Source organism: Filicampus tigris, chromosome 9, assembly GCF_054856515.1.
Source record: "Filicampus tigris isolate MCC_2025a chromosome 9, RoL_Ftig_1.0, whole genome shotgun sequence".
Lineage (NCBI taxonomy): Eukaryota > Metazoa > Chordata > Actinopteri > Syngnathiformes > Syngnathidae > Filicampus > Filicampus tigris.
In genome coordinates, this window is record NC_141225.1 from 7530001 (window position 1) to 7557392 (window position 27392).

Sequence of the window (27392 nt, forward strand, 5' to 3'; positions counted from 1 at the left end):
ACATCACCCTTTACAACCAAGCTACATTGAGCCCTACCTGGGGGGGTGTTGGAGTGGAGGAGGGCGGGCCAACAGGGGGCGTTGAGTTCCTGCTCCCCGAGCCCGCCGCCATGATCTCCTCGGTGACGTCCCTTCCACCCTGATTGGGGTCGCGGATACGAATCTGGCAGGACAATGGCACAAAAACAACACACCTCACTAAAGCGCACAAGTCCAACAACAGCTGCTCGGGGGTCCTCTTAACTAACATTTGCAAAAGTCTATCACTAATGCAGTAGTAAATTCTGAGTTACAGTACATATTTGTACGAAAAAACACTTTTAGCTTATAAATAGGGCAGTGTGCTTTTAACTCATTCAGTATCAGACATTTTCAAACCCTCTTTTACCCTAACGTTTGAAAAAATATATAGATAAGTTCATGGGATTGAATGACTGGACTGTGAAAAAACATAAATATGTATTTTGGATTGAATGAGTTAATAAAGAAAAAAAGCACTGCGTATTGGATAAAAATGTTAAAACAAAAGAAACAAACTAGCTTCACAAAGTGCAATGACTGTATATACTGTAGGACCTTAGAAGCCATGAAACTACAGATGCCAGGATTGTCATGAACTGAAGACCCGCTGTACTAAAACTACCGAGAGGTGAAACAGTGCAGAATGAACTACTAAGGTACTCACTGTTTTCTTCTCACGCTTGGCTGGTGGAGGTTGCTGTGGTGTAGGCACTATGATGGGCGGTGAGGCCGAATACACGGCCTGCCCTGGGTAGTAGGGTGGGCCGGCTGTGGGAACGGGGGCGGGGACAGAAGGTGACACGGGTGGATGGTACCTGAGGGTATCTTTGGGGAAAAAATGGTTTTAGTATGAATATGTTAAAAAGCAATGGTCACGATTGTTGACGTTTTGTGTGGAGTGCGCCTTTGTGTTGAATTTGAAAAACTCACGATAGGGGGACGGGTACTCCCCTGGTCCTGGACCGGGATAGAAGGTGCCAGACCCCGGGGGCTGAACAGAATACTGGTGAGGAGGCGCCACATAGGCAGTGCTGTGATGATACTGCAGAGGCAAAGACAATGATAAGGACAAGACAAGAGCACTCCTATCCTGGGGCACATTTTGATACATTTGTTTCATACCACAAGACAACAAAACTGGTATTATTTGGTCAACAGCCTCATGCTCAAGCTTTCCTTCTACTTTTCACCACTTGCCATTCCTCACAAAGCAAACCAGGATGGTGACATTGTACAAATAGAGGCAGCATCGCAACCCTTGTCAGTCTCACTGCAGAAATAATTTACAGCAGAAAGAACATGTTACAAACATAGCTTCCTAATGTACAGCAATAGAGATTATGCCGAATTGCCTGATCAGAGACGAATGGCATTTATCCAGTGCTGGTAGAAAATATCAGCTAGTTGTGTCAAAGCTGCTTAAATGGGACAACAACATTTTTATACAATTTAAAACAGCACGTAGGTGTCTTATTACTTTATACATCTTCAAAATATACCAAGAATCGAGAATTATAACACCTTATTACTTGTCTAACCCTAACTCGAATTAGCACATTTTAAGTCTCATGCAAGTGACAGTAAACTCGCCCAATATACTGGTGTGCAGTGTACATTGCCAATCATACAGCAAACCCGTGTTTAACGTGGAGGACTTGTTCCAGACCCAAAAAGTGAACATTTCAAAATAGTTTTACTCCTCCCATACAATTTAAAGGCATTCAAGCACAAACGTATTAAAACACTTTTTAAAGACTGCAAATGTATTTACATTACAAACAGAATATATCGAAAATACAGCACATAAGCTCATGTGCCTGGTCAGGCGGTGTGTGATGAATGCGAGTCTATATGCGAGTGTCTGGACATGAGCTGTGAAGAACGACCAGAAGCAAAGAGAGAGATGCGGGAGAGGTTGTAATACACGTTATACACAGCTGAAGCACTGTGCCTCACCTGCGGGATGTAGTACTGTGCAGCCTGTGGTGATGGGAAAGGCATGGGCGCCATGGTCATCATGATTGCTTGATTAGTAGGGTAGACGGCCACCGTTGGAGCCTGGGAGCCGGGCCGTATGGTGGGGGTGTTCGTGGGGATGGTGGGCCTCGCAGTCTGCATCTGAGTCCTCTGGAAAAGCTGTAAGGAAAATAACAGAGAGAAGGAGGGAGTGAAAGATAAAGCTATTGTTCTCCGACACTTATTATATACGGCAGAGGCATTAGTCTTGATTTGTTACACACATTTCAACTACCCATTTCCATACTGCTCCATAATTCGACATTTTCACCTTTCATGTTTGTCAAATAGAGCAGTTTAAAAGTAAGAAACAAAAGGATGGGGAAAAAGGTAGAATGACACAGAAGAGCGCTAAACTCAGACATAACTTTGTTCAGGTGCCAGATGATACTGTTCCTCTCCAGTCTTGCAGGTGGTGGTAATGTGCATTACAAAAAGGCTAGCAACTGCCTCCCACGCTTTGTCCACCATCTTTTAGATAACTGCCTGCTTCACCCCAATGCAAGCGGACTATAATGAAAAAATTAATTTCAACATCTTTATCTGGCTCTGTGCCAAAATCTAACTGTTTCTTAACCATATTTTCTGGAAACCAGGAAATGTAGTTATCGCACAGGCCTCCTAGTTAAAAATATGTCACACTGACCCAACCAACAAACAGTAACCAACCAGGTGCCTATAAGTTTGGAAGAGGTTAAAAATCTGCAAGATTTTCCACTGGATTCGCTCAATAAACCCAATGCCCCAAAATGACAAATTGACCCACGCCATTAATAACTATACTTAATAAACAATTGTTTATGAGGAAAGCAAACACAAGAGTTACTATTGTGACATCACACAAAGCTTTGTGAAGCCGCCAAATAAGCAGTGTTGTTTTATTGTCCCAAATCCATTCAGCTCCTGGTAAGACACCCAATTCACACTCTTATTTCAATTCTTGTTGTTGAACAATAAAACAAAAAAAAACAAAAAAAATCTAAGGCTACGTGACCTGGCGCGCTTACACTTCATTAATACCATTGCTCAGTGTTTACATTACACGCAGCTGAAAAGCCCTTCAAGCGGCCTACTTGATTAGTTTATAAATCGGCTGGATTGATTGCTGCAAAAAGAACCCTGCGAGGGCTGGCAGCGCAGACTGCAACAAAGCAACCTTTCACAGATTTAATTGTTGATTATGTGGCTGATCATTTTCTGAGAAGTAAATTGATCATCTGAATGGAGCTTTAGCGTTCTACAACCAGAAAATCTTTCACTGCTTGTTCCTTTTTAATGACAATTTTCTTCCAATGGGTCCTTGCTCCTTATTTTTAGTGGCAAACCCTCAGAATCATCATCATCACACTTTGAAATTATGTTCTCCCTCTATTAGATAGCGTAGGCAATTATTATATAGATTTTTAGCACTTTAGATTCACCCATCTATCTTGGATTCCCGCTTCCAATTGTAGCTTATTCGGGTGAATTCCCTCGATTAAGTACGACAACGTACGGACTCTTGAATTCACCTAAACTGTCTGCTTCAAAAAATAATGTCTGACTCAATCTGTGTACAATCTCGGGTATAGAGCTTCCCAAAACCTTTCTTGTCCACCCAATTTCATGTCGATCAACGGAACTGGTGTCGTGGGGGGGGGGGGGGTGCTCCTTTTTTCTTCTTCTATTTTTCCAGGGGTTGCAAATGAGTGTTGAGGAACCCTCATATACATACTGTACATTTACCACAGGATGCATGTGCTTGGCAAACATTGTGATTTTTTGGGGTCATTCTGAGGAGAACAAAACGGCAATTCGTTTGTCAGCATAATAATAAACATGTCCAAATGATATATATTCCACATTGCAAAACAAAACTCAATGAACGAGTGTACTCATTATGGGGAATCTGCAGGAATCTGTTGGCCACAGAGATCAGCGTGTAGTCAAAAATAGCCCAAAAAAGAGTATTTACATTAGCAAAAATACGAAATTGCATGTGAAGGCAGAAGAACTGAATCGAAGACCATGAATTACAACTGTGGACATGTATGAAACGTAGAATGTGAGAATTTGGAAGGGAGGGCTGATTTATAGGGATACAGGTACAGTAAAACCCTATCCTTGATGGGTTCAGAGTTCACAGTCCTGGCATTTTGCAGATCACGAAAAAAACCCTGAATCTACTGATTCAGCCAATCAGAGCGTTGGCATCGATTTGTTAGCTACTGATTGTTGGTTGTGTTCTCTCAGCAGACTCACAGCATATTGCACGCCTTGCTGATCACTTCCGCATTTTCCCTTTCTGTACCAAATGTAATGTTAGCGACTGCAGTTTCAAAAACAGCAGTGTTGGGAGCCACCCAGGTATACAAAAGAAGAAACACAGCCAGCCAGCAACTGGGCTGACCATGTTAATGCGCAGTTGTACCATATCGTCGCTGTCCTGTGAAAAACACTTATGTCCGATTTTGGAAAATGTTTTAATTTTCAATCAATCAGTTAATGCGATGTCTGTAACGCGGAAACACCATTCATGTAAAAATAAGAAAATTGAAAAAAAAAAATGGACATATGTGTTTTTCACAGGACAGGACAATACATGACAAGTTTGTCAACTATTTACAAAGAAGACACCTTTAATTCGTTGTTGAAATGGGAATGTACTGTACGGCAGCTTCATCTTCATCACCACGTTCATCGTGAGGTATCATGAGTACATATTGTTGCATTGTTTGTACAATATTTTTGTCTTTTGTATTGTATTGTATTCATTGATCCTGCCCTCTCAATATATTATACATATTTAAATGTTCTTGTATCGTTTACAAGTGTGTTTAAAGACCTTAAAAATGTTTTGTCGTAAATGCTATAACAACATGCCTGATGTGTATGAGTTTGAGGGGAATTGGTAAATAGGGCGCCTGTAGCTCAGTTGGTAGAGTGGCCAAAGTATGACCAGTTTGAATCCCGGATCTGCCGTACATGGTTAAACAAAGAATAAATAAATACAATTTTCTCATGGGAAATGTGCACTTCAAAAAGTAGCAATAATGCATTTGGAATGTTAGAATGATTTGAATTGGTGGAGAAATGGTTAATTTGAGCTGAATTTGTAAAACTTCTCCATTAGAGCATTTTTTCAAGAAAAGTGTGACCTTCATGAAGTAGGGATGTTTGCAATGTTGAACATGTTGAAGTTAGAAAAACTTAAATCAGTTGAGAAATGGGGAATATATCAAGCTTCTCCATTAATTTGGATGTTTTTTTGTTACTTATGGAATTACATGAAAAATTAAAAAGAAATCCTAGATTCTCCTAAATGAGTTGAATATTTTGACGTTGGAAAGGATCTAATTAGTTGAGAAAGGTGGAAGTAGAAACACACTTAAACATTTACATAATGAATCAAGTTCAATGGCTTTCTTGTAAACTGCTAAGTGAAAATCTGGGAAGTTGATCAGCAAAAAGATTAAAATAAATCCCCTTGAAAGTGCATCCATGCAACAGGAATGGGCTTCTCTAGACAGAGTCTTACTACTCGAGGGAAAAAAATGTTAGTAAAACGTGCATATGCGCCTTGTTGATGCCGCATGCTGTTTGTGCAAGTGTGCAAGCTGGTTAGGAGATGAGTCATACACCAAGACAGAACGGCAAATGATGAATGGACAAAAGTCAAAGTGTTTCCTCTACAACAGGGGTAGGGAACCATATAGCCAATGAACAAAATACAACTCACAAATGTTCATGTCTAATAATAAACATGAGTTTGATCTCAGCATAAGGGTTTGCTCCTACATTTAGTGTGGCCCTCTGAATACCTGAAATGAGGACAAAGGTTCCCCACCCCTGCTCTCTACAAATACAAAAGACGACGCCAGAGGTCCGTCACGTGAATTGTGAGGAGGAGATGGGAGAGTCTGTTGGGATGACCCTCATCCTCATCCACCTCATCATCATCATCATGCCATGCAGGTCTGCCGGTGCAAACGTGTTACCTGGATGGGCCTGAATCCTCCCTTGAGAGCAGGAAAGAGAGAAAAGCCAATTGCACTTGTGAGACTGCAGACACGGACGCGCACGCACACACAAAAAGCACGCAATCATTTCCGCCGACCCGACACAGACCACTCGGACAAAAATACGGGTCTCACAATCAGCATTGAGTGGGAGAGCGAGTGGAAAACGCTTACTGGGTACAGTCAAAATTGATTGGCTCGTCGACACGTCCACAACCACACACAAGGAGAAACAAACAGATCCATAGAGATGCAACACACCAAGACACACACAGCACAAAATTACACGGACAGAGCCACAAACTTGCAGCCACACAGAAACACACACACACACACACACACACACCACCACACACACAGATACCCAATTATACACCAAACACAAACACATTGACTGAACGACAAACCTAAAGCCACACTCATACACCACGTGCATGCACATTGGGCACTTCGACCTGCAATGTAAATCCAGCCTTAAAGCGGAAGTCAACCCAAACTTAAAAACATTTAAGCATATGTTCTATGCAGGCCCACTAGTTGAAACACAAAATTCTGATTAATTTAGTTGAAAAAAGGTTTTAGAATATAAAAACAAAATCCACCCGTTATTAGCCATCTCTGGGGGCGGCCATTTTGTCACTTCTGTCGACTGAAAATGACATCACACCTGCTCAGGGTACTCAGGTAACGATTAATCATAGTCATAATCAACTTCAGAAAACAGGTGAGCCGTGATTGGTCCTTATCTGAGCCCTGAGGGTCTGTAATGTCATTTTCAGTCGACAGAAGTGACAAAATGGCCGTCCTCAGAGATGGCTAAAACGGGTCGATTTGGATGCTTAACTAATATTTCATATTAATCATATTGCCTCGTTTCAACTAGTGGGCCTGCATTGAACATATTCTTGAAAAAAATATGTTTGGGTTGACTTTCACTTTCAGCACTTAAATGCTTTTCTTAAAAACGAGCTCAATAGCTTGAACCCCATTTTTCTCAAGGAGCGACATTTATCCGTTTACCCTTAAAGCTGTCAATTTGTCCTCACCGTTGCCTGCCTTGCACACACAGCCACTTACAAAGTGGCTCTGAATAAACACTTCAAATAAAACATGCACCAAAAGAGGTCAAATGAATCTAATAATAGATTTGAGTCTATCTTTTAATAATCACTACAGTCAATATACAGACAAAAAATGTTCACGTTTGAATTTGATTATGTAAATCAAGGCATAACTGGGTGCATTTTCTTCTCCCGGAGCTACAACAGAGCCAAGTTTGCTGTTGTTGTTATTATTGGCCACATTGTCTGCTTGTGTGGCTACAGGCTGAGGACATGACTCTCAGTAGCACCAATATGAGAAAAGACTATCTGCTGTCTGACAGAGATGGGACTAAGTCCCATATATTTAAGTCACAAGTCTCAAATTGTGACATTCAAGTCTCAAGCAAGTTCCAAGTAACTGTCGAGAATGTTTATTTTATTATTTTTTTTAATGAAGCAAGGCAAGTCGCCACCAAATTTTAAGTCAAGTCATTACAAGTCACAAACCAAGTCATAAAATCTCAGTCATAATGTTATACTGTACGTATGTACGTATGTATGTATATATGTACATATGTACGTATATATGTACATATGTACGTATATATATATATATATATATATATATATATATATATATAAAAAAAAAAATATATATATATATATATATATATATATATATATATATATATATATATATATATATATTTTTTTTTTTTTTTTTTTTTTTCTAGGGGTGTAACGGTTTTTGTATTCGTCCTGAACCATCTCGGTACGGGCTTCACGGTTCTGTGCAAGCAGTCATACGGCGAATATGTCTGATGGGGATGAGAAACCCGCTCAACACCAACAACTGATCCCCGCCACTTTTAAGCAGCCTGGCGAAGTGAAAGCAGACAGAGCCAACGATATTCGTAATTACTGAAGCAATCGGCTTATACATAGCAACATCTATGTGCCCATATGCTTTAGTCGAGGAGCCAGGCTTCAAACGTTTATCAAACATACTACAGCCCCGTTACAATGTTCCATCCCGGGCGCATATTAGCAAGACCGCGCTCCCTGTCATATACAATCGCACAAGAGCCGTGGTGGAGCATGAGCTGTCTTCTGCTGCGCCCTAACTCTTAGAACTAAGTTAAAAGTTACTAGTTGGCAAGTGCTACCTGACTATCTGCAACCTCATTCTATCCATACAAGAAAGTGGGGTTTCCTGTGTTTAATTATTATTATTATTATTATTATTATTATTATTAATGAACAACCCTAATGCGCAGTATTATAGTATTTATTCTATTTTGTGCTTTTATAACAGAGAATGTTTTTTGGTATATAGAACATTGAATTTTAACTTGCTCTCTGTTAAAACTAAAAAAAATAAATGAATAAATAAAAAATAGTCTTATGCATTTGAGACTTCTTGCTGTAATGAACCCGTACCGAACCGTGACCCCCATACCGAGGTACGTACCGAACCGTGACTTGTGAACCGTTACACCTCTAATACATACATACATACATACATACACACGCACACACTTTAGAATTGTGACATTTAAATCAAGCAGACTCAAATCCAACCGATATGACAATTATATTCGTGGGAAATACTCTGACTTTCAATCAAGGTTGCTTTTTGACAAGTGATCATTTCCAGAGGCTTTCATATTTTTGGGAGCATACACACAAATGCACTCACCCGCTAAAGTATGGCTATGAACTAATAAGACTGCATCATCTATACGAAATACACAACACTCTTGACCAAGTGAATGAATTTGCTCATGGGTACACATGGAGTGTCTTACTAGGGCACAATGGACGTTTCTCCATTGGAATAAAAAGCCTTACTGTTTGGCTTCATCTGCTTTCCGACTCCACTTCCGTGGCGGCACAACAGAGCATAGCGCCAGTTGGTGACAGCCAGCGCATGCACTGTGTGTGTGTGGGTGTGTGTGTGCGTGTGTGTGCGGGGGGGTTGTGTGGGTGTATGTGTGTTCATACTATTGAAACCAAACGCCCCACACTCATTGTGTTCATACAACTTGTCAGGAAAAAAAAACAAGTCTAAAGAAGGCTAAAGAAGGCTATAGAAGGTTGTCGAAGATAGTTTCGCATCTGGAGGAGTTGGTGGGTGCGCAGGGCATGATGACTCAGCAAGCCACAAAGCAGGCAGTCAGTAATTGAACATGTTAGCATCCGCATGGTGACAACATCGACTACACGGCCAGACGTGACTTCATTACTACGGCCTTTTTTCAGAATCTAATGACACTGGATCACAGGAGTCAAATGTCAGGGTCACATACAGTACTGTAGTTGAGGATACATTCGGCCGTATGTTTCATGAATGAGCCCAAGACTGCCGAAAATGTTACTCCACAGGTAATAGATCATTTAAAACACATTTAAAAGTGTTTTTATGACTGTTAGAAAGATTTACGTCATCTGCAGGCATTATCTGCCATTTCCTTCTCGTTAGCACGCGTGACATGACTAAATGGAGATCAGTAAGCTTTCATTTGTATGCATGTACGTTTCATTTATTTATCAGTCTATATAATAAGTTGAGTAATTAAGTGCCGTCCACGTTTACGTTTCATTAAAAAAATGATACGCAAGTGGTAAAGCTACTGATTTATTTGCATTATTGTTGTAATCAGCACTTTAGTTTGTGCCTTATTTATTGAGTCTAGTATAATAAAAAAATTTAAAAAAATACTTGTCTACACCACACTCGTGTGGCAGAATTGTTATCAGAGTAAATGCTTGCCAAACTGCACATCAAAGTATTAAGTAAGTTTATGACCGTTACTGTACTAAACTTTCATATTAATTAATGCTTTATTTGCCTTTACCTTAGTATTTTTTATTGTAAAAAAAACACTGATATTGTTTTTCGTAATAAAGATTAATTGTTGAAAAATACATTACAAAAGGACCTTGAAAAAAACTGCAAATCAAATTGCAATCACAATTTTGGGGGAAAAAAAAAAAATCGCAATTAGATTATTTTCCATAATTGTTCAGCCCTATTTGAAACAATGTCACTTGCCCTAAAAAATCTACTGAAATAGCACAAATGGAACATTATTGGGGAGAAGAACGGCAAAGGCTGTAGACTAAGTCATGGCTTTAGTATTCAATTGTTCTTTTTCCTGAATGTAATTGCTCTGGAGGATTTTAGAGGTGTTTGAAACACTCATTCCATGAAAACTGCACACTTGTCGCACTGCTAATATGAGATAGATGCCAGTTGAAATGGACATATAGAGGTAGATAGTCAATAAAATATAATCAGAGTACATTGCAATTGGGCATTTGGAACTGCTGTGTGAATCCAGCCTAATTGTGACAAAGTACAGAGCCTGGATGCTCAGTTAAATCAATTGAATAAAAAAACTATTTAAATTCATGTCTATGGAGAACCCATTTTCAAATTAGTACCTAAAACTAAAACCATCTAGTGAGTTTACGGTTGAGTCGAACGTTCCACTGTAGCATCAGCTGAACCATAAATAGCCAAGCTTTCAAATCAACATTTCAAGGAGGAACATGAGAGTCGTAGTATGTACCTGATGGTGGGTCGGCCGTGGGCCCGTCGCAAACTGATTGGAGGGAGGGAGAGCAGGCAGAGGGAAGAGCACAAGAGATACAGATGAGCAGTGTGGCATACGGTAAACAGCAACCAAGCTGCAGGAGTGTATGATGCAGCAACTTGGTCTTAATTAACTGACGAACCAGGGCTTGAACTCATTGAGAACGTAACATGACAGGGGGTCCTGGATTTATGACAGAAATCCATTCCTCCAGTGACAACGTAACCCGAACGTGCACTTCGGAATGCCATGTAGTCCATCACTAACCTACGCTAACTCAGTCGTCATACCCAAAGTCATGCTTGTAATTAAAAAATTTGTATCAAAGCTAATCTAGGTCATAAATAATAGGCAAGGCAGGGCAGCTATATTTACATAGCACACTTCATACACAAGGCAACTCAATGTGCTTCACAAGAAAATACGCAACACTTACAAGAATGAACAAAATACAAGATACTTTAGATACTAGGCAATAAATAAAACAATCAAATGAAAAAACTAGAGTAAAGAAGGTAACTGAGTGTGCCTTCCTGCGCACCAAAGTATTCTCACGCTGCTATGCAAAACTAGTTCATGGTGCGCTGTTCGTAAATTTGAAATGTTGTAAACCAGGGACTTCTGTATAGAGTCTCGTCTTGCTTTCAACCAAAAGGTGCCAGATGAGGTTCTTCCACACCACTCGGTGTGAAAGGCACAGGCTGATAAAAGTCGGATCGACTGTTACAGCTCTGATGTGGCAATTTGTGTCAGAGAGATTAGAGTGGGGTTAAGATTTAATATTTGTTCCATTAAGTTTAACTTGTTCTTCCCTAAAACTGCTTAATTAAAATAATTTCTCCAATCCAATCAAATAACTGGTTCATTGATAAATTGTAAAGAATTTATTTCCCATAGTGCACCCTCGTTAGGGCTCGTAGGTGAGCTGGAGCTTATCCCAGCTGGCAATGGGCAAGTGAAGCAGTGCCAGTCGCAGGGCATATGGACAATCAACCTTTCACAGTCATATTCATTTAAGGACAATTTTGTCTCAATGACCATTTTCATGCATGTTTTTTAGGTGTGGGAGGACGCCAAAGTGCATGGAGAATACCCCTGCAAGCACGGGAGAATACGCGAACTCCACTTCGGAAAGCCGGAGACAGGGTTCAAACCCACGACCTCAAAACAGTGAGGCAGATATGCCTCCCCTAATTAAATAAATTATAAATACTAATAGGCTGTTTTTTTTAATGATGCATCTTCACATCACAGTTTTACTTTTTCACCTAATCTTCAATAGACCTTGCCCATCAGACTGTCTTAAAAACAAATGCGGCCCTTGAGCACCAAAATTTCCTGACTATTGGTCTCCAGGAATTCTGACCCTCACAGTTACCGGTGGTGGAGGACGCATGGGGGGCTGGCGTGACACTCACCGGGCGACTCTGAGGCTGTGCATTCATTGGCTGCGTCTGAGGAGAATACACTAGAGGGCCGGAGCCAGCATTCTGCCCAGGATTGTACGGAGACTGTCGAGAGGGGGATAACAAGATGTAGAGGTAAGGTTTAAGTCAATAGAGGAGCGCACACTTCATCGGCCACAGTAAAATGGACAACAGCACATCTTGCTATCAAGTCAGCTGAGTAATATTTGCATGCTGCTGCAGTAAATGTTATTAAATTGGGGTTGACGTCTTGTACATAGTGGCACCCTGAAGGTCTGCAAGTCTTGCTGCGCGTTATTACTCATCAGAGCCGTGTGGAGGCCAGTTTATCTCCTTTTCTCCAAGCTACCGTCAGTATGGTTGTGCCCATTTAAGAGTGTGCTGGCTGAGTGTGCTATTTTTAGCACGTTAAGACCAGAGCAGCTCCCAGGGCGCACAGTGGGCGCCCGAACTGCCAACACCAAAGATTCCTATGATGCTCTCACATTTTTCCAGGGAATACATGGCACTGATGTTCCTAAATTGGCATCATGTGCGGTCGAACTGGCGTTGTATGTTTGTCCATCACATTTACATAATATGTAAATGAGCCCCCCAAAACAACCAACAGGCATTTAAACTAAACCAGTAACGATACAGTATTGAAACCTAAAGCCGTGATAGCCCGTCACTTAGAATGAATTCTGATTGACTAACATAGACGCAGTAGTGGGAAAAAAGTCACAAATCTGACTGGTATTTTTTATACAGTATCCGCATACGTGTGCAAAGTATTCGTAAATGTTTACAAATGACCAATATAATGTCTTAGTAATACAGAGCATTTTGCATTAATTTATAAGCTAATGGCTAATTTGCCCATTATTTTACTTCTATATCTACTGGACATTCATGTTTTAGGAATAGACAACGGTACCCAACTAGTTCTTATCATATTTTAATTTCAACTCATGCACATTCACACGCTGGTGTTAAGAGCAAAAGTGAAAGATCTGTACTTCACACATACAAGCAGACATTTGGAAATCGCAAACATGAGTACGCAGAGAGGATGAAGACGGCGAATGTCACACAAACTCACCCCTCCGCCCGTCTCCCAGCCCTTAGGATAGCGATACGTGGGAGCTGTGGGTATGGATACCTGAGAGAGCGCCGGGGAGTGGGCATGACCGGGCGGGGTGCCTGCCAAGCTCGGGTGTCCCTTTGTGATGTCGTGAGGGGTGTAAGGGGGACCAGCGTGCCTAGGGAGCTGGAGGATGAGAAAACAGTGTGGTTAAGGTCCAATCAGTGCAGCTAGTGACACATATGTAACACCCAAATATTGTCAGGGGTGTGAAGTCTTGACACTTCTTGCGCCATGTTGTGTTGAAAGCGACTCGCTGTCTGACACTGGTGCTGAAGTCAAAATTCAAAGGCTGGATTTTCACATCATAGGTTGGAATCAGGCCTCTGCCGAATGTGGTTAAAAATCTGATACATATTGGATATCTGCCAATGTCGGTTCCTATCGGATATACCTCATCAATGGTAGCATTACGTCATGGAAATAAAATAAGCTCCACTATGTCACTAATGCAGTACCAGTGCAGCGTTTTGCCATTTATCCAACACAAAATGTGTTATAATAATAACGCGTACTTGGGGGTTTTCTTTCTCCCCCCTTGCGGTTGACCTGGGAGCAGTCTGCGGTGGACGAGTGGACCGACTGGTTGGGCACTCCTGCCCCATGTGCAAATCACCCGATGCCAGTTTGTGGCATTTCGCATTATATGTTAGCATTATGCTAGCGGATTCATTAGACGAAATTATATCGTTTAGTCAAACATTCTGATGTTCAAATATACAATGATTAATTCTTTTGTGTTTTATGTATCTGTTTTAAAGTAAACTTAGGGTGAAAAACAGCTTGACTTGAGCACGCTTTACTTATTTGGAAAACTAAGAGTGAGAGAGTAAGAAGATGCTAAGGAATAAGGTTTTAAAAGTGTTTTAATAAGTCTAAATGGGTTTTAACACATTTAAATGTGTTTTAAACTTGTAGGGCGGTTAAAACAACAAGAAAAAAATGATACAGACTCCCTATATTCGCTTAACAGCAAAGGCCAGACAAATATGGTCTAAATATGTCAATAGTGTCACGGCTATCTTTAAATAAACAAAATAATCGAAACTGATGGCCAAACGTGTAATGTGGAGGACAGCTACAAATACATCAATGAATGTAATATTTCTATTATTGCTTACATCTGTACGGTTACCGAATGGTATTGATGCTTGTAGTTATATGCAAGCTGGTCATGTAATACAGTGGTACCTCTACTTACGAACGTCTCCAAATACAAAATTTACGAAACGCCTCAACAGGAAAATATTGCCTCTTGTTTTACGAAAGAAATTTCAAGATACGAAAGGTAAAAATACAGTATGGGCTGCAACTCGCAGCTCCGGAGTTTCCTGAACGCAACATTCTCATAGCTGCTCTGCCATTGGCTAGCCTAGCATCTTCCTGGCATCCCATTGGCTAAGAGGGAATTCTATCGTATGTGTCTATGTGTGCAGATAGACAGCTAGACAGATAGATGCAGCGTCCTCATCCTTCACCCCTCAGGCCACGAGGTGTTTGTTTAGTTAGACAGGTAGATAGATATACTGTATATGTGATAAATATGTCTATGCAGCGTCCTCGTCATTCGCCCCTCGGGCCATGAGGTGTTCCGATAGTTTGACGTGAATTAGAAATGAGGAAAAGAAAAAAAAAAAAAGAAGAAAATCTTACAAACGAAGCAAGGGATAATAGAAAAGTATGAAAAGGGGACGCGTTTAGTTGATCTCGCCAAAGAATATGACAGTTGCGACGTTATTAATTCAGTTCTTTACAAAACGCCAGGCAAAAAACACTTCTGAGAGAGAACATGAACCAAAGAGGGCAAAAAGCGAGGAGGACAGCAATTAAAAGGTAAACGACCATCATTTTTATTATTTACTCTAGTCTTTGTTTATTTTACATTATGCACAACTCTCATTTATTTTGCAAGAATCTAATCGCAACATGTGCTTGTTACATGTGTTGATGCATTTTTATGCTTTATAAAACATTTATGTCTGAATGTTGGGGGGCTTGGAAGGTATTAAGGCATTTACATGGAAAACACGTCTCTACTTACAAAATTGTCTACTTAAGAAATTTCTTCCAGAACCAAATAAATTCGTAAGTAGAGGTACCACTGTATAGGCAGATCAGAATTGGGCACTTCGACATGCAGTGTAAATCCAGCCTACTCATCGGATTGCGACATGCTGTGTGAAAGTGCACCCTGGGTTCAGTTTGGAATGACGGTGTGGCTAGAAAGGTGTCGCCTGCCGCAACTGGCACCATTCTCACCATTCTGACACACCGCGAAATGAGAGCAGACACTGCAGTAAGGCAACAAGTAGCCTGTGCGTTTCAACAACAACCCTCTCCTCTCAAAAGGGCCTTTTTCCTTTTTCCAACGGCGACATTCAGCTCATCGGGAGCGCCGCGACGCAGATGCGGGAGCCAGGACCCAGGGTACAGCAGCCATCGTTTGTGCACGTCGGTCCAGCTCCTTTGTGTGGCACACTTCCCTCACATGACCCACGATAAAGCAACTAATCTCACTGCCGTTGCCAGGGGAGGGGCCTGCTCTGCTTTGGCGACTTACTGAAGCGGAGGACATATGGAGTGATGATATGGGGGAGGGGCGGCTGTATAGGATCTGTAGCATGAGGGGAATGTTCGTTCCTCTTGTGCAGAACGCACTTCATGCCACAGGCGCCGATTTAATTGACAAATCTTACAGTGATTATGTAGCGTAGCATGCAAACCGATCTCTTCCTCTTTAGCCAAAAGAACATTTTTTTTTTTTTTTTTTTTTTTTTATCAAAAAGCAGGATAACTTGAATTTGATTGCTGGATAGTGTGGGCAATACCCATCTGCCAATACAGGGTGCCATGTTAGATGCTCACGTGTATTTTTGAATTTGAATTTAATGCTTATTGTAGAGGTATCTTACAAATAAGAAATTAGAACACTTGAGAGGACCTGCTATAACTCACGCCACGACTCTCACACCGGCCACCTTGATTCCCGATATCATTACTTGCTGGAACACACACACACACCTTAAAAGGCACACATCCAACATGCAGAAATAGTAGAGAAAGGAATTATCCAAAAGCCAGTCTTTCTCTTTATATCCTTTGTTACTGTGTTTCATTAGGTTTTTATGCAATATGGTGCCATTTGTCTGGCTGGAAAAGATCAAATGGCATTTCAATTGATTTCGGTGGGGAAAATTATGAGTTACTCAAGTCTAGCTTGGTAACACTGGACATGGTCTTAAGCACTCATGCTTTCATTTCAGTAGGCAATGTGTCAAGATGGACAGCTGTGCGTGTGTGTGTGTGTGTGTGTGTACTCACGCTGTAGACTGCAGCAACTCCAGGCTGTGTGGAGAAGATTCTGTCATCCAGTGACTGCGGAACCCGAGGAATTCTGCAAAGGTGCATTATAAGGAAAACCAGCACATGGTTTCGGTGATCTTTTCGGGTCGTTTATTTCAAGAGAGCAAGAGAGTTTTACATTTTCGCTGATGAAATTACACAATTGGTACACACGACAGAATTAATGTGTCAAACATGCTAAAGCACATTTATTTCTGAAAGGGATTTCCTCGAAGCTCAACAGCTTGCCGGGTTTCATTTCAAGGACTCCCCAAAGTGCACCCCCCCCTCCCCTCACCGCTAAACAAGCCCCTCACTCTAAAAGAGTACACAATGTACCTTTCACCATTCGGAGAGCGTTAAAGGGAAAATGTGTTTTGGATTTTGGGAGCACGGGGCAGGCTTGACTAAGGAAAAAGCAAGACGACTGCTCAGCCTACACAAGGGAAAAGGTAGACTATAAACAGAAAATGTTCTGACTTGTTAAAATCTACTCAGAATCAGCTTGAATGTAAGCCAAGCAGCAGCGTTTCGAATGGGCAGACGAGTCGTGAAGCAGAGAGCCACTCATCGGAGAGGACCAAAAGAGGGAGCGCCTAACAACCACACATGACAGGGAAGCCTGAGGTTAACCTGCTTGGCCACTTGTCTGTGACACACTCACAAACTACTGGTCATATGGTTTAGGGGAAACCAAGCGTCTGGCTTTCTCCCTTCCGGCCGAGAGTCAAGCCTCCTTTTTCTCACGAGCCAGCGTCCTGACGCCGCTTTTGGCCCCCTGCCAGGCCTGCAAATCATACTGACTGTCCAAGGAGGAGACTACATGTAAAGAGTCTTGGCAAAAAATATATATCTCTGTGCTGAAGTTACTTCAGTCTTTTTGTGTGCTCAGGCATCTAGGAGGCCATTGTGACTACCACTACTACTACAAGTAGTTTACCGCCGGGGCTTAATACCACAACATAATACCTTCTTAAACCATGTGGCTCCATGTCCCGACACAGGTGCCCCATTCTAATATATTGCTACTACCTTACTCCAGGATCTTTTCTTCTTCAAATCACCCAATGTCTTGGAAATGGGATTGAACACAGTACTATTGGGTTGAAAAACATATCCTGTGACCACAATACCAATAAAACAGATGGCACTGACCATGCACGACACTTTGAACACAGTTTTTTGTGTTCCAGAGTTTATTGCTGACAAAAAAGATGATAATGAATCAACAAATCGGGGCTGTGCAGTGACCAACTTCCTTTCTGAAAAGACAAATATCACCACAACCAAAGAGTCAAACTTCACACTGCAGGAACTTAGTTAAATCCAATCTTCTTATGTACTTGTTCACATTACAAAAACAAATCTAACTTCTAGTATGAACGGAACGTGTCCGCGATGTGACACGCACACGCACAAAGTACAATGCCGACGGACATTTAAAAAGACGTCACGTGTCGCAGTGTTTACGGAAGGAAATATGTTCCCGCATGTAGAGGCTCATCTCATCATCTATTGATAGAGGAGCGAGAGATGTCTACCTAAGATGAGGTCACGCCATTGCTGCGCATAAAAAAAAATGAACCATCGGCGTGGCTCAATCACTACCGTCAACACAAAAGTCCACTTTATGCTTCGTGTTTCAAGTGGGACTAAATTAAAGTCAAATATAAAATTCTATTCAATTCAAAATTCAAATATAAGATTCACAGATGATTGTCAGTAGTCCCTCCAACACACTCCTGCGCCCGCACAGAGCCCACAATTGGCTTTTGATAACGTATAGGTTGGTTGTGTACGGATGAGCACGACCTGAGCTTTCATACAGCAGACGCATCGGATGCATTTCCAATTTATATTCACATATGTAAGAGGCCCCGGTCGAATTTGGGGGAGAAAAAAAAAAAAAAACTGTACCGTTCACACTGCATGGGTAAAAAAAAAAAAAAAACGGATATATGTCACGTACTGGCAGTGTGAACATAGCTTTACAAATAAAAAGTCTCTCCACATAACTGCGAAATCCCTCGTGGTCCCCTCTCAATAAAATGACACGGGCTACCCGGAAATCTCAGAGATAAAGAATCAAGAGTGGAGGCACAGGAAGTGAGAGGACACATCCCAGATGGTGCAAACATGCTCCCTCTCCCTGCTGGTCCACTCCCCTCTCACTTATTCTTTCCCAAACACACACAGGCGCGCACGCTTCGCATGCACGCACACGCACACGCGCACACACACACACACACACACACCCACACACAAGTGGCACTAACAAAGCTTTCAGTACATGCTGCAGCTGAGACCACTCTTTCACTGCAGTATGAACAATAGGTGCTAGTTTAGTGGATTCTAGCCTCACAACCCAAAATCCGGGAACCAATTGTTATTGTTCGCTTCTAATAAGGTCTTTGGAATTAATAAAAAAGAAAATAATGTTTTAAGCCTATTTCTTCGTACTTTATATGTAGATGTATGTTGGTGTGTATATACACATAGGTACTGCGTATATTTACATAGGTTTGATTCTGAATGTTTGCCGTTAATGTTATACATTAATGGCTACATGATGCCGCCGTCTCTGTGTGACCATCTTTGCTGCTGTAACACTGAAAATGTCCCCACTGTGGGATCAATAAAGGCTTTCTTATTCTTATGTGTTTCTATTTCATGATTAGGGAATTACATTTTTGCCTATTAAAAATGCTGTCTATCGTTTGTAAAGTTATGGAGGAACTTTGGCCTTCACTGCGTGGCTGCGACCAACAGATGGCACAAATTCAGGCCTAATTTATTTGCTGACTCACGACTGTCATGAAAAATAAAAACTTAAAGTAAATAACGTGACTGAGTAAAGTTTGGTGCAAGCATTCTGTTTCGAATATAGACATGGAGGACAGATGAGGTTATGTTGCGCAGGTTGAAGCTGACTTTAACGTGTTAAACAAAAAACGATTAGTGTGACTTTCAAATGCATCAGGTACTTATAGAAATTAGAAATCTAATGTTAAGTAGTCATCAAAATGGTAGTGTCTTGATTGAGTCACTTTTGTAGTTTGACAGACATTTGAATCTACTATACCAGATACCAAATTAGTATGAAAAAGTTTTTCCTCTGATTTTTAGTTTTTGCAAATGGCACTCATCCTAATTTTCTGACTGACTGCTTTCCCCGATGGTACAAAATTAAGAACAGAAGTTTGCGAAACAAAGTGATCCTTAAGCATGACAATGTACAATCTTATGTTTGCGAAACAAAATGATATTTAAGCATGACAACGCACAATGTTATGTATCTGCATCACGTGATGGGTGCCACACACAAGTTTCTCTCCTTTGATGCCCATAGCAGCCCATGACGCAGATACATAAGATTGTGCATTGTCACGCTTGAAGATGACTTTGTTTTGCAAACGTCTGTTCTTAATTTTGTACCATCGAGGAAAGCATTCAGTCAGATACTCCACTCACTTTTAGGTTTTTTTCACACCCTCAGGTAACCAAAAAGAGCCAACCAGCTCTCTCCCCAGGCTCCCAAGATGACTCTGCTACCGTCCTGCTGACGTTGCAGCCTTGTTGGGACATGGTGGCCATCCACACTATTCTATCAATCGTGACCATCCAGGGTTGCACGACACTCATCAGTGAACAATCTCATGCTGCAAGGAATACCTCTGCATCAATTGCCTGCTATAGATATAAAAGGGGAGCAACTCATGGTGTGGCCCCCCCCCCATCCTCCCCTGACCTCAATCATGTTCACAACCTTTGGAGCATCCTCAAGCAAAGATCTACGAGGGTGGGAGGCAGTTGACATCCTAACAGCAGCTTTGGAAGTCTATTCTGATATCCTGCCAATATATTCAAGCAGAGATTCTGGAAAAACTCACAAATTCAATGGATGCAAGACTTGAAGCTGCTATCAAATAAAAGGTCCTATGTTTAAATGAAATTTGACCTATTCACATGTTTTTTATTAAAACAGCTTTTGATTTCAGCAAATACAACCTCCTAATGTGGCAAATTCAACTAATGACTAGTTTCAGTTCTTAACAAAAGCAGTTCTTTTCTTTACACGTTGTCTTTGTTGTGCATTATAATTTGAAACAGTGCATTTGAACAAACACTACATTTTTACTTAAAAAAAAAATATAAATATATACACACGCACACACGTAGGTAAATACACGTATACACTGTTATCATCCATCCATCATCCAAACCGCTTATCCAGCTGACTTCAGGCAGAAGGCGGGGTACACCCTGAACTGGTTGCCAGCCAACCGCAGGGCACACAGAGACAAACAAACATTCACACTCGCAATCACACCTAGGGACCATTTAGAGTGTTCCATTAACCTACCATGCATGTTTTGGGAATGTGGGAGGAAATCAGAGTACCTGCGGAAAACCCACATAGGCACGGGGAGAACATGCAAGCTCCACACAGGAAGGTTTGAACCCTGGACCTCTGCACTGGACATGCTAACCAATCGACCACCGTGTCGCCTTACAGTTATCATTGGGAGGTTCATTTAAAAACATTCACGTTATTCTCTCTCTGTTGACTTGAAAATGATGCTGAATGCCATTTGCATAGACTATAAAAAGCTGGAAAAAATATAATTTGTATAACAACTCTGAATGCGGTGTACAAAGTTCTGTGAAGCACCAATACGATATTTTAGCTTGGCTGTAAATACTACAGTCGACCCCCAAATAATCACGGTTCAGCACCCATGGATTCGCATAATTGCAGATATGTTTCCCCCCTGCTCAAAGCATTTCAATGGCCGTGAATTATACACACAATTTTTGTTGTTTGCGGGCCAGCCCGGTCCCTTTCCCCCATGAATAGATTCGAATATATCGGACAATATAAAAGAGAAATAAATGTGTAAAAATCTGTCAAGGATAACCAAAAGTCATTAAAATTCACCCTGTGTCCACAATAGAGGTCTGTACAAAATGTCAAGTCTGTGAGACTAATAACTGGCGAGGCCTTTAAAGAAATGTCAACGTCTCAATAGCACAAGATGAATCGTCAAGACTCTGCAAGGCTCCCCCTTGCTAGGCCCCAGGTGACCCAAATGCAGTCCTGATTAACCCCATTGGATTGATTTACATGAAACTTTTTTTTTTTTTTTTTTTTTTTTAATGCACACGACGTATGCACACCGACATGGGTCCAAACAATATAATCACATTTGAAAAAAACACCTGCTGGAATTTTAGCTACTGCTAAAGTACGTATCGACAATTACTATTTTTCCAGCAACGTATAGTGACAGTCAGAACAATTAATTGCTTATCTACTAGACCTGTGTATCCATCATTGTCAATCTAGCCTTAGTCGAGAGTGCATTAAAAGCAGCATCTCCAAAAGTTCCCCAATAGTGTCAACTTTATTTTGCAAGTATGCGTGCATAGTTTGAGAGCACATATTGTTCTCATTTGGAGCATTTTTGGCACAACAGCAAACATTAAAAAAAACAAAGCAAAAAACAAATACAAATCTGTCAGAATAGATGATTGCACTACATCATCTGCTTCAGATCAGCCTGTACGGGAAATGAAGAGTTTGTCAGGTGGCACCGTGGAGAAAGTAGACAGCTCAAAACCAGCCAGACAGCCGGAAAAAACATAAACAAGTTCATCTTTATCTCAAAAATCACTTCAAGCATCGAACCTCGCCAACATGACTCCTGGCCAGCACATTAAACACTGAAGACTCCACACAGGATGTGTTCCTGTCCTATAATCATCATAAAATTTTTTTTTAAAAAGACAACCTCCGGAATGTATGATACAAGGCGACCGATGCAAACAATGGGCGAGCATGTCTTCTGACATCAGGCAGGAAGTTGTCTTTAACCACGGGTACGCCCTCTCTGGAATACGCTGTCCTGCATGCTGGCTCATAACAGCTCAGCAGTTTATTTATAACTTCCCAGAGTGCACACGAACATGAGGACATTTTCACAGGCAAGCCACACACACACACACACACACGCACACGCACACACACACACACACACACACCTGCCTTGAAGTACAGTGTTGTGTAGCTTGTACATACAACATAGCTGGAGCTGGGCCTCATACCTGAATGTGACGGCGTGTCTGGCGGTCACATTCAGCTAACAACTGCACGCTTCAAGTGACACTTTTTGTTTTTTTAAAGACCATGGAGTCCAGTTTAGACACAAGTCATGTCAGTGTAATCCAAATCAGATATGTATTGGCTAAGGCCATCAGATTGCACTAAACAATGACATAATTACATATACGCATACACACACACACACACAAGCACATGCGCACACAGGGCAATTATAGGTATATTTAACTCTTCTGGTACTTTGTTTCTCATGAACAGGAATAATGTAACTTTGACTGTCCTGAGTCTCTGTTTAAAATTGTTGCAACGGTTAGGCTTAAAAACACGAACATTTCTTTTTTTCCCTCTGGAGTACTAAGAGTTAAACGGGACACTTTCCTAAGGCATTCTGATATCTTGTAACGTATGCAAAAGGCGCGTTAAGGTTTTAGGTCTCTTGACATTCTCTGAGAAGCAAGTTACAAATGTTTCTTTTCATTTCCATTCGGGATATGTCACATCACAGATTATGAGTGGATATCGCTGGCGTCGGGCGGGATCGTCACAACACCCCAAAAAATCCCCAAATAAAAACTCATCATTATTTAATACCGTCACCAAATCAGAATCAATAAGAGAATCCCTTTAGGAATCGTATTCTAAGCAATACTGTTATTGGAATATAAATCACTAAATTCTTAGCCATTCCCACCACTAATGGCAGCGTAAATATATTTTTGCATGAAATTGGATATCTTAGTAAGGGAATCAGGCCTCTTCCAAATTTCTGCAAATCGGATAAACGTCTTCAATGCAAGCTTGTCGCAATCAAAACACACTGATTGGTGACACCCTATACAGTGGTCATACGCCCAAACCACACAAATGAACGTTAAAATACACTACACAAATACAACAGTGATTCTCAATATGTGGACCACGAGCTCCCTCTAGTAGCACGTGAAGGAATCACTGAATCACCGCCTTAGGACAGTTCAGTTGTATTTAACTTTTAAATTCAATGCATTTAAGAATAGTTTTTAAGCATTTGGGTCCTTTTTTTGTTCAAGGTTTTATGTGCAATAAATTTTAATTGAATCATTATTCACATAAATTTTTTAAATGACCCTATATTTAATGAGGAAACCAACCTAAACATATTTATTTCAAGAATCTGTTCCCAACAGGCCCACTAGTTGAAACAAAGCATTCTGATTAATACTGCGTTTGTGGAATATGAGTTAAGCAGCAAAATCCACCCGTTTTGCCATCCCAGGGGGCGGCCATTTTGTCCTTTCTGTCGACTGAAAATGACATCACAACTACTCAGGGCTCAGGTAACGACCAATCACGGCTCAGCTTAAAAAAACAGGTCAGCCATGATTGGTCGCTACCTGAGCCCTGAGTAGTTGTGATGTCATTTTCATTCGACAGAAGTGACAAAATGGCCACTCCCAGAGATGGCTAAAAACAAGTGGATGAACTCTTATTGCACAAATGCAATATTTATCAGAACGCCTTGCTTCAACTAGTGGGCTTGCATAGAACATGTTGAAAAAAATATGTTTGAGTTGACTTCCCTTTAAGTACTGTGTTAATGTTCAATGTGTATAACACTACAGAGGTTTACAATAACATTTCAAACACTTGATAATTTGTTATTGTATTTTATGTTGGCAGTACCTATAGAGCCAAGTACTTTTTGGAGTGGTATTCTGTGTATAAAAAATAAAAAAAAATAAAAAAAGAGACCCACGGGCATAGGCAATTAAACATGGCCTAATATTATACTACATTAGAGGTGTGTCCCACTGTCCATCAGTAAATAAGCTTGGCAGCAGCAGCCAGTGGAGTAAAATGGAATATCGTTCAGTGGAAGGTACCCTCATTCAAAATCAATGATTCGACGGAGACAAACAGACTGACATAAAGAAAGACCCATGAATGAAATTAGACATGGGATGAAGAGTAAGCCCAAGATAACTAAACACTCGATATGTTTAATATATGTATTACTTATGTGTTAGTTTGATTCAGTGTTGTCGCTGACCAATGCTGATCGTTTAAATGAAATTTGAAAACCTGCACATATGGGTTGTTTTCCGTCAGAGAAAACACAGTTATATGGGATATGTGTCACTTAAAATGTATATGGAAATAGATGGTCTAAAAATTCGATCTTGATATTAATCTGAATTTGACACTTGGACCTGCTGTTTAAATCCATTCATCAATCATAGAAATGGCCTGGGAAAAAGCCGTCAGTTTCTCAGCTGGGCCCGCAGCGGAGTGAGGTGAGTTGGAATGAAATAAGGAGAGGGGGCTGGGGGAGCAGGAGGGGGATCTCAAGCAAGGCTGGCTGACCTGGGCCTTTGTTGGCAGATGGTGGGAAGCGCCACCTTGGCCTCTCGCACTGAATGTTAAGCAGCGCCGCCATTGTCAGAGCTTGCGCGGCAGCGGACGCATGCGCTGAGCGTTCCTCTGGCAACCAGGAACAGCAACAAAGTACACAGACACACACCTTCAGGAAGCACACCATCTCGTCGTCCCGCGCGAGTTAACATGCCAGCAAGGGGGAACCGACGATCCCTCGATGAGCCATGTGCCAGACGCAATGGAAAGTCTACATGGCGCGAGAGGTTAGATAAAAGGAGACGTTTGGACCAGGCTGCCCTGTAAAAAACATGCATTAACTAGAGCTGCACGATATATCGAAAAAAATATCAATATTGTGATAATGGCCTATGCAAAATGCATTTCGGAATGACGTGCAATCATTTTCTCATGGAATTCTATGCTTTTATCTGAATTTCCCCAGTCAGATGCACACTTAAATGTGCATCACGACCCAACATTTGGACATTATCTAGGGGAATTACAATTAATTAGCGAAGAACACATTGAGTTTGCTGATTTTGCCGCATGAAAAAAAATGTAGTTCTTTCATTAGATAATGAAAACGTCATTTCTTTAGGTACCTGTTAAATATCGCAATAATATCGATATCGCTATAGTCTACATCCATACCGCATATTGCATGTTTTTCCAATATCGGGCAGCCCCAGTATTAACATTAACACTAACAGTTGAGCGATACAACGATATACATCGTAGATATTAAGAGTGGGCGAGTACGATTTTAGGAAAATTATGAATTGTGATTTTTCTTACAAATATGGTGATTTCCAGTCGCGATTTTCTTCATATCAAGCTTCAGTCAGTGCAATAATCACAATGTACTGTAACATTTACAAACATGACAGAAAATGATCATCAGTCAAAAGATTAAAAGCCATTACACCAATAATGCAAGGATACTCAAGAGGTTAAGTGAGGGAGGGAAGATGTCATTTTTCAAGGTTTTTAAAATGGTTACACTACTTGCTGTCATATAAAAATAAAATTGTGTAAAAATACATTTTTAAACCAAAATAGGTTTTACTTTTTGTATACTAATGTACATGTTCTTTGTACATAAATGTAAGATTATATGTACTGTACGTATATTTTCCGTATTTTTGCTAGACTTAACTGCTTCAAACAGAGACTGAGGTATTATAGCCTGAAATCATATCATGATATTAACTGAATCTTTTTGTCTTAACAGTAATGGTGAGTCTAAGAGTGTAAAAATCATAATGGGGGTATTTCTGAATGGGTTATTTAAAAGTGAAATGGTAACAATTTGTTTCTATTTATCTATCTCATCTGTCGCTTGCTCAGTGTTGCATGGTTAGCGACTCCTCGTTCGCCTTCTGTTAGTAGGATACCAGTCAGTCGGCTCAGATTCAGAAAGCAGGTCAGTCGTGATTGGTCATTGTGAGCAGTTGTGATGTCATTTTCAGTCGACAAAATGGCCGCCCCCAGAGATGGCTAAAAACTAGTGCATTTTGCTGCGTAATTTATATTCCACAAACGCAAAATTAAACAGAATGTCGTGTTTCAACTAGTGGGCCTGCTGGGAACATATTCTTGAAAAAAATATGTTTGGGTTGACTTACGCTTCAACCCCCAAATAAATAACCTGGAATTGAGTGGGACTATCATTCCGGTTCTACCCGAAACGTTCATATTTAGAAAGTCGGTGCTAAATTTCAATTTGTAGTAAGCCAGATAAAGACGGCCAAAAAAAATGCATGTGCACAGCCCCTGCGGCCGCTGAAGCTGCGGCATGGGTGCAGGGCCGCTCGCACCCATTGGCTGCTCCTCTCGGTCAGCCCTCTCCGCCCGCTGCATGCCAGTAAGCACGGGCCGAGGTGGCAACTCTAGACGTTCACCAGGCCCTTCCCTTGGGAACCTCCCAAGTTGGGGCGGCCACTGGGCTCCCTTCGCGGGGTTGGTGACCAGCACCTAGCCATAGAACTGGTGCGGCTCCGGGCCCGAAATCAGAATCGGCTAAGTACGTCTTTTATGCTACGTAGAATTAATGCCAACTTTGGCTAGGTTCACACCGCATGCATAGGATTTTTTTGCCCATATGCGACCTGTATCTGATTTTTTTATGACAATCTGAACGGCTCAATTCCGATTTTTTCAAATGCGACCTGGGTCGCTTTCATATGTGGTCCTAGATCGGATACGCATCCGAATTTTTTCAACGCGGCCGCGGTCTGAACGGCCGGGACGCATCTATCTGACATTGACGTCATCCGGAGCCCAAAATGCGTTGCACGTAGTTGGAGGGAGACTGCTGGCAGCAGTGGGATCGTATCTGCAAAGTTGT

The 27392-nt window shown here is 41.2% G+C and overlaps 1 protein-coding gene across 8 annotated transcripts in view; it reads right to left on the reverse strand.

The window, feature by feature from the left end:
- Positions 1 to 27392, reverse strand: part of LOC147141786 (eukaryotic translation initiation factor 4 gamma 3-like) — a 67346-nt gene that overhangs the window by 33733 nt on the left and 6221 nt on the right. For 3 of the 8 annotated variants that reach the window (XM_086039869.1, XM_086039870.1, XM_086039868.1), the window contains 9 exons: positions 16549 to 16621; positions 13186 to 13353; positions 12096 to 12188; positions 10654 to 10686; positions 6015 to 6035; positions 1978 to 2157; positions 952 to 1063; positions 686 to 846; positions 38 to 172 (listed from right to left, as the gene is read on the reverse strand). In XM_086039869.1, the coding sequence (XP_085895995.1) occupies positions 38 to 172; positions 686 to 846; positions 952 to 1063; positions 1978 to 2157; positions 6015 to 6035; positions 10654 to 10686; positions 12096 to 12188; positions 13186 to 13353; positions 16549 to 16621 (976 nt within the window). The remainder of the gene's footprint in view (positions 1 to 37; positions 173 to 685; positions 847 to 951; positions 1064 to 1977; positions 2158 to 6014; positions 6036 to 10653; positions 10687 to 12095; positions 12189 to 13185; positions 13354 to 16548; positions 16622 to 27392) is intronic. The other 5 variants (XM_086039872.1, XM_086039871.1, XM_086039874.1 and 2 more) reach the window with 4 other exon arrangements.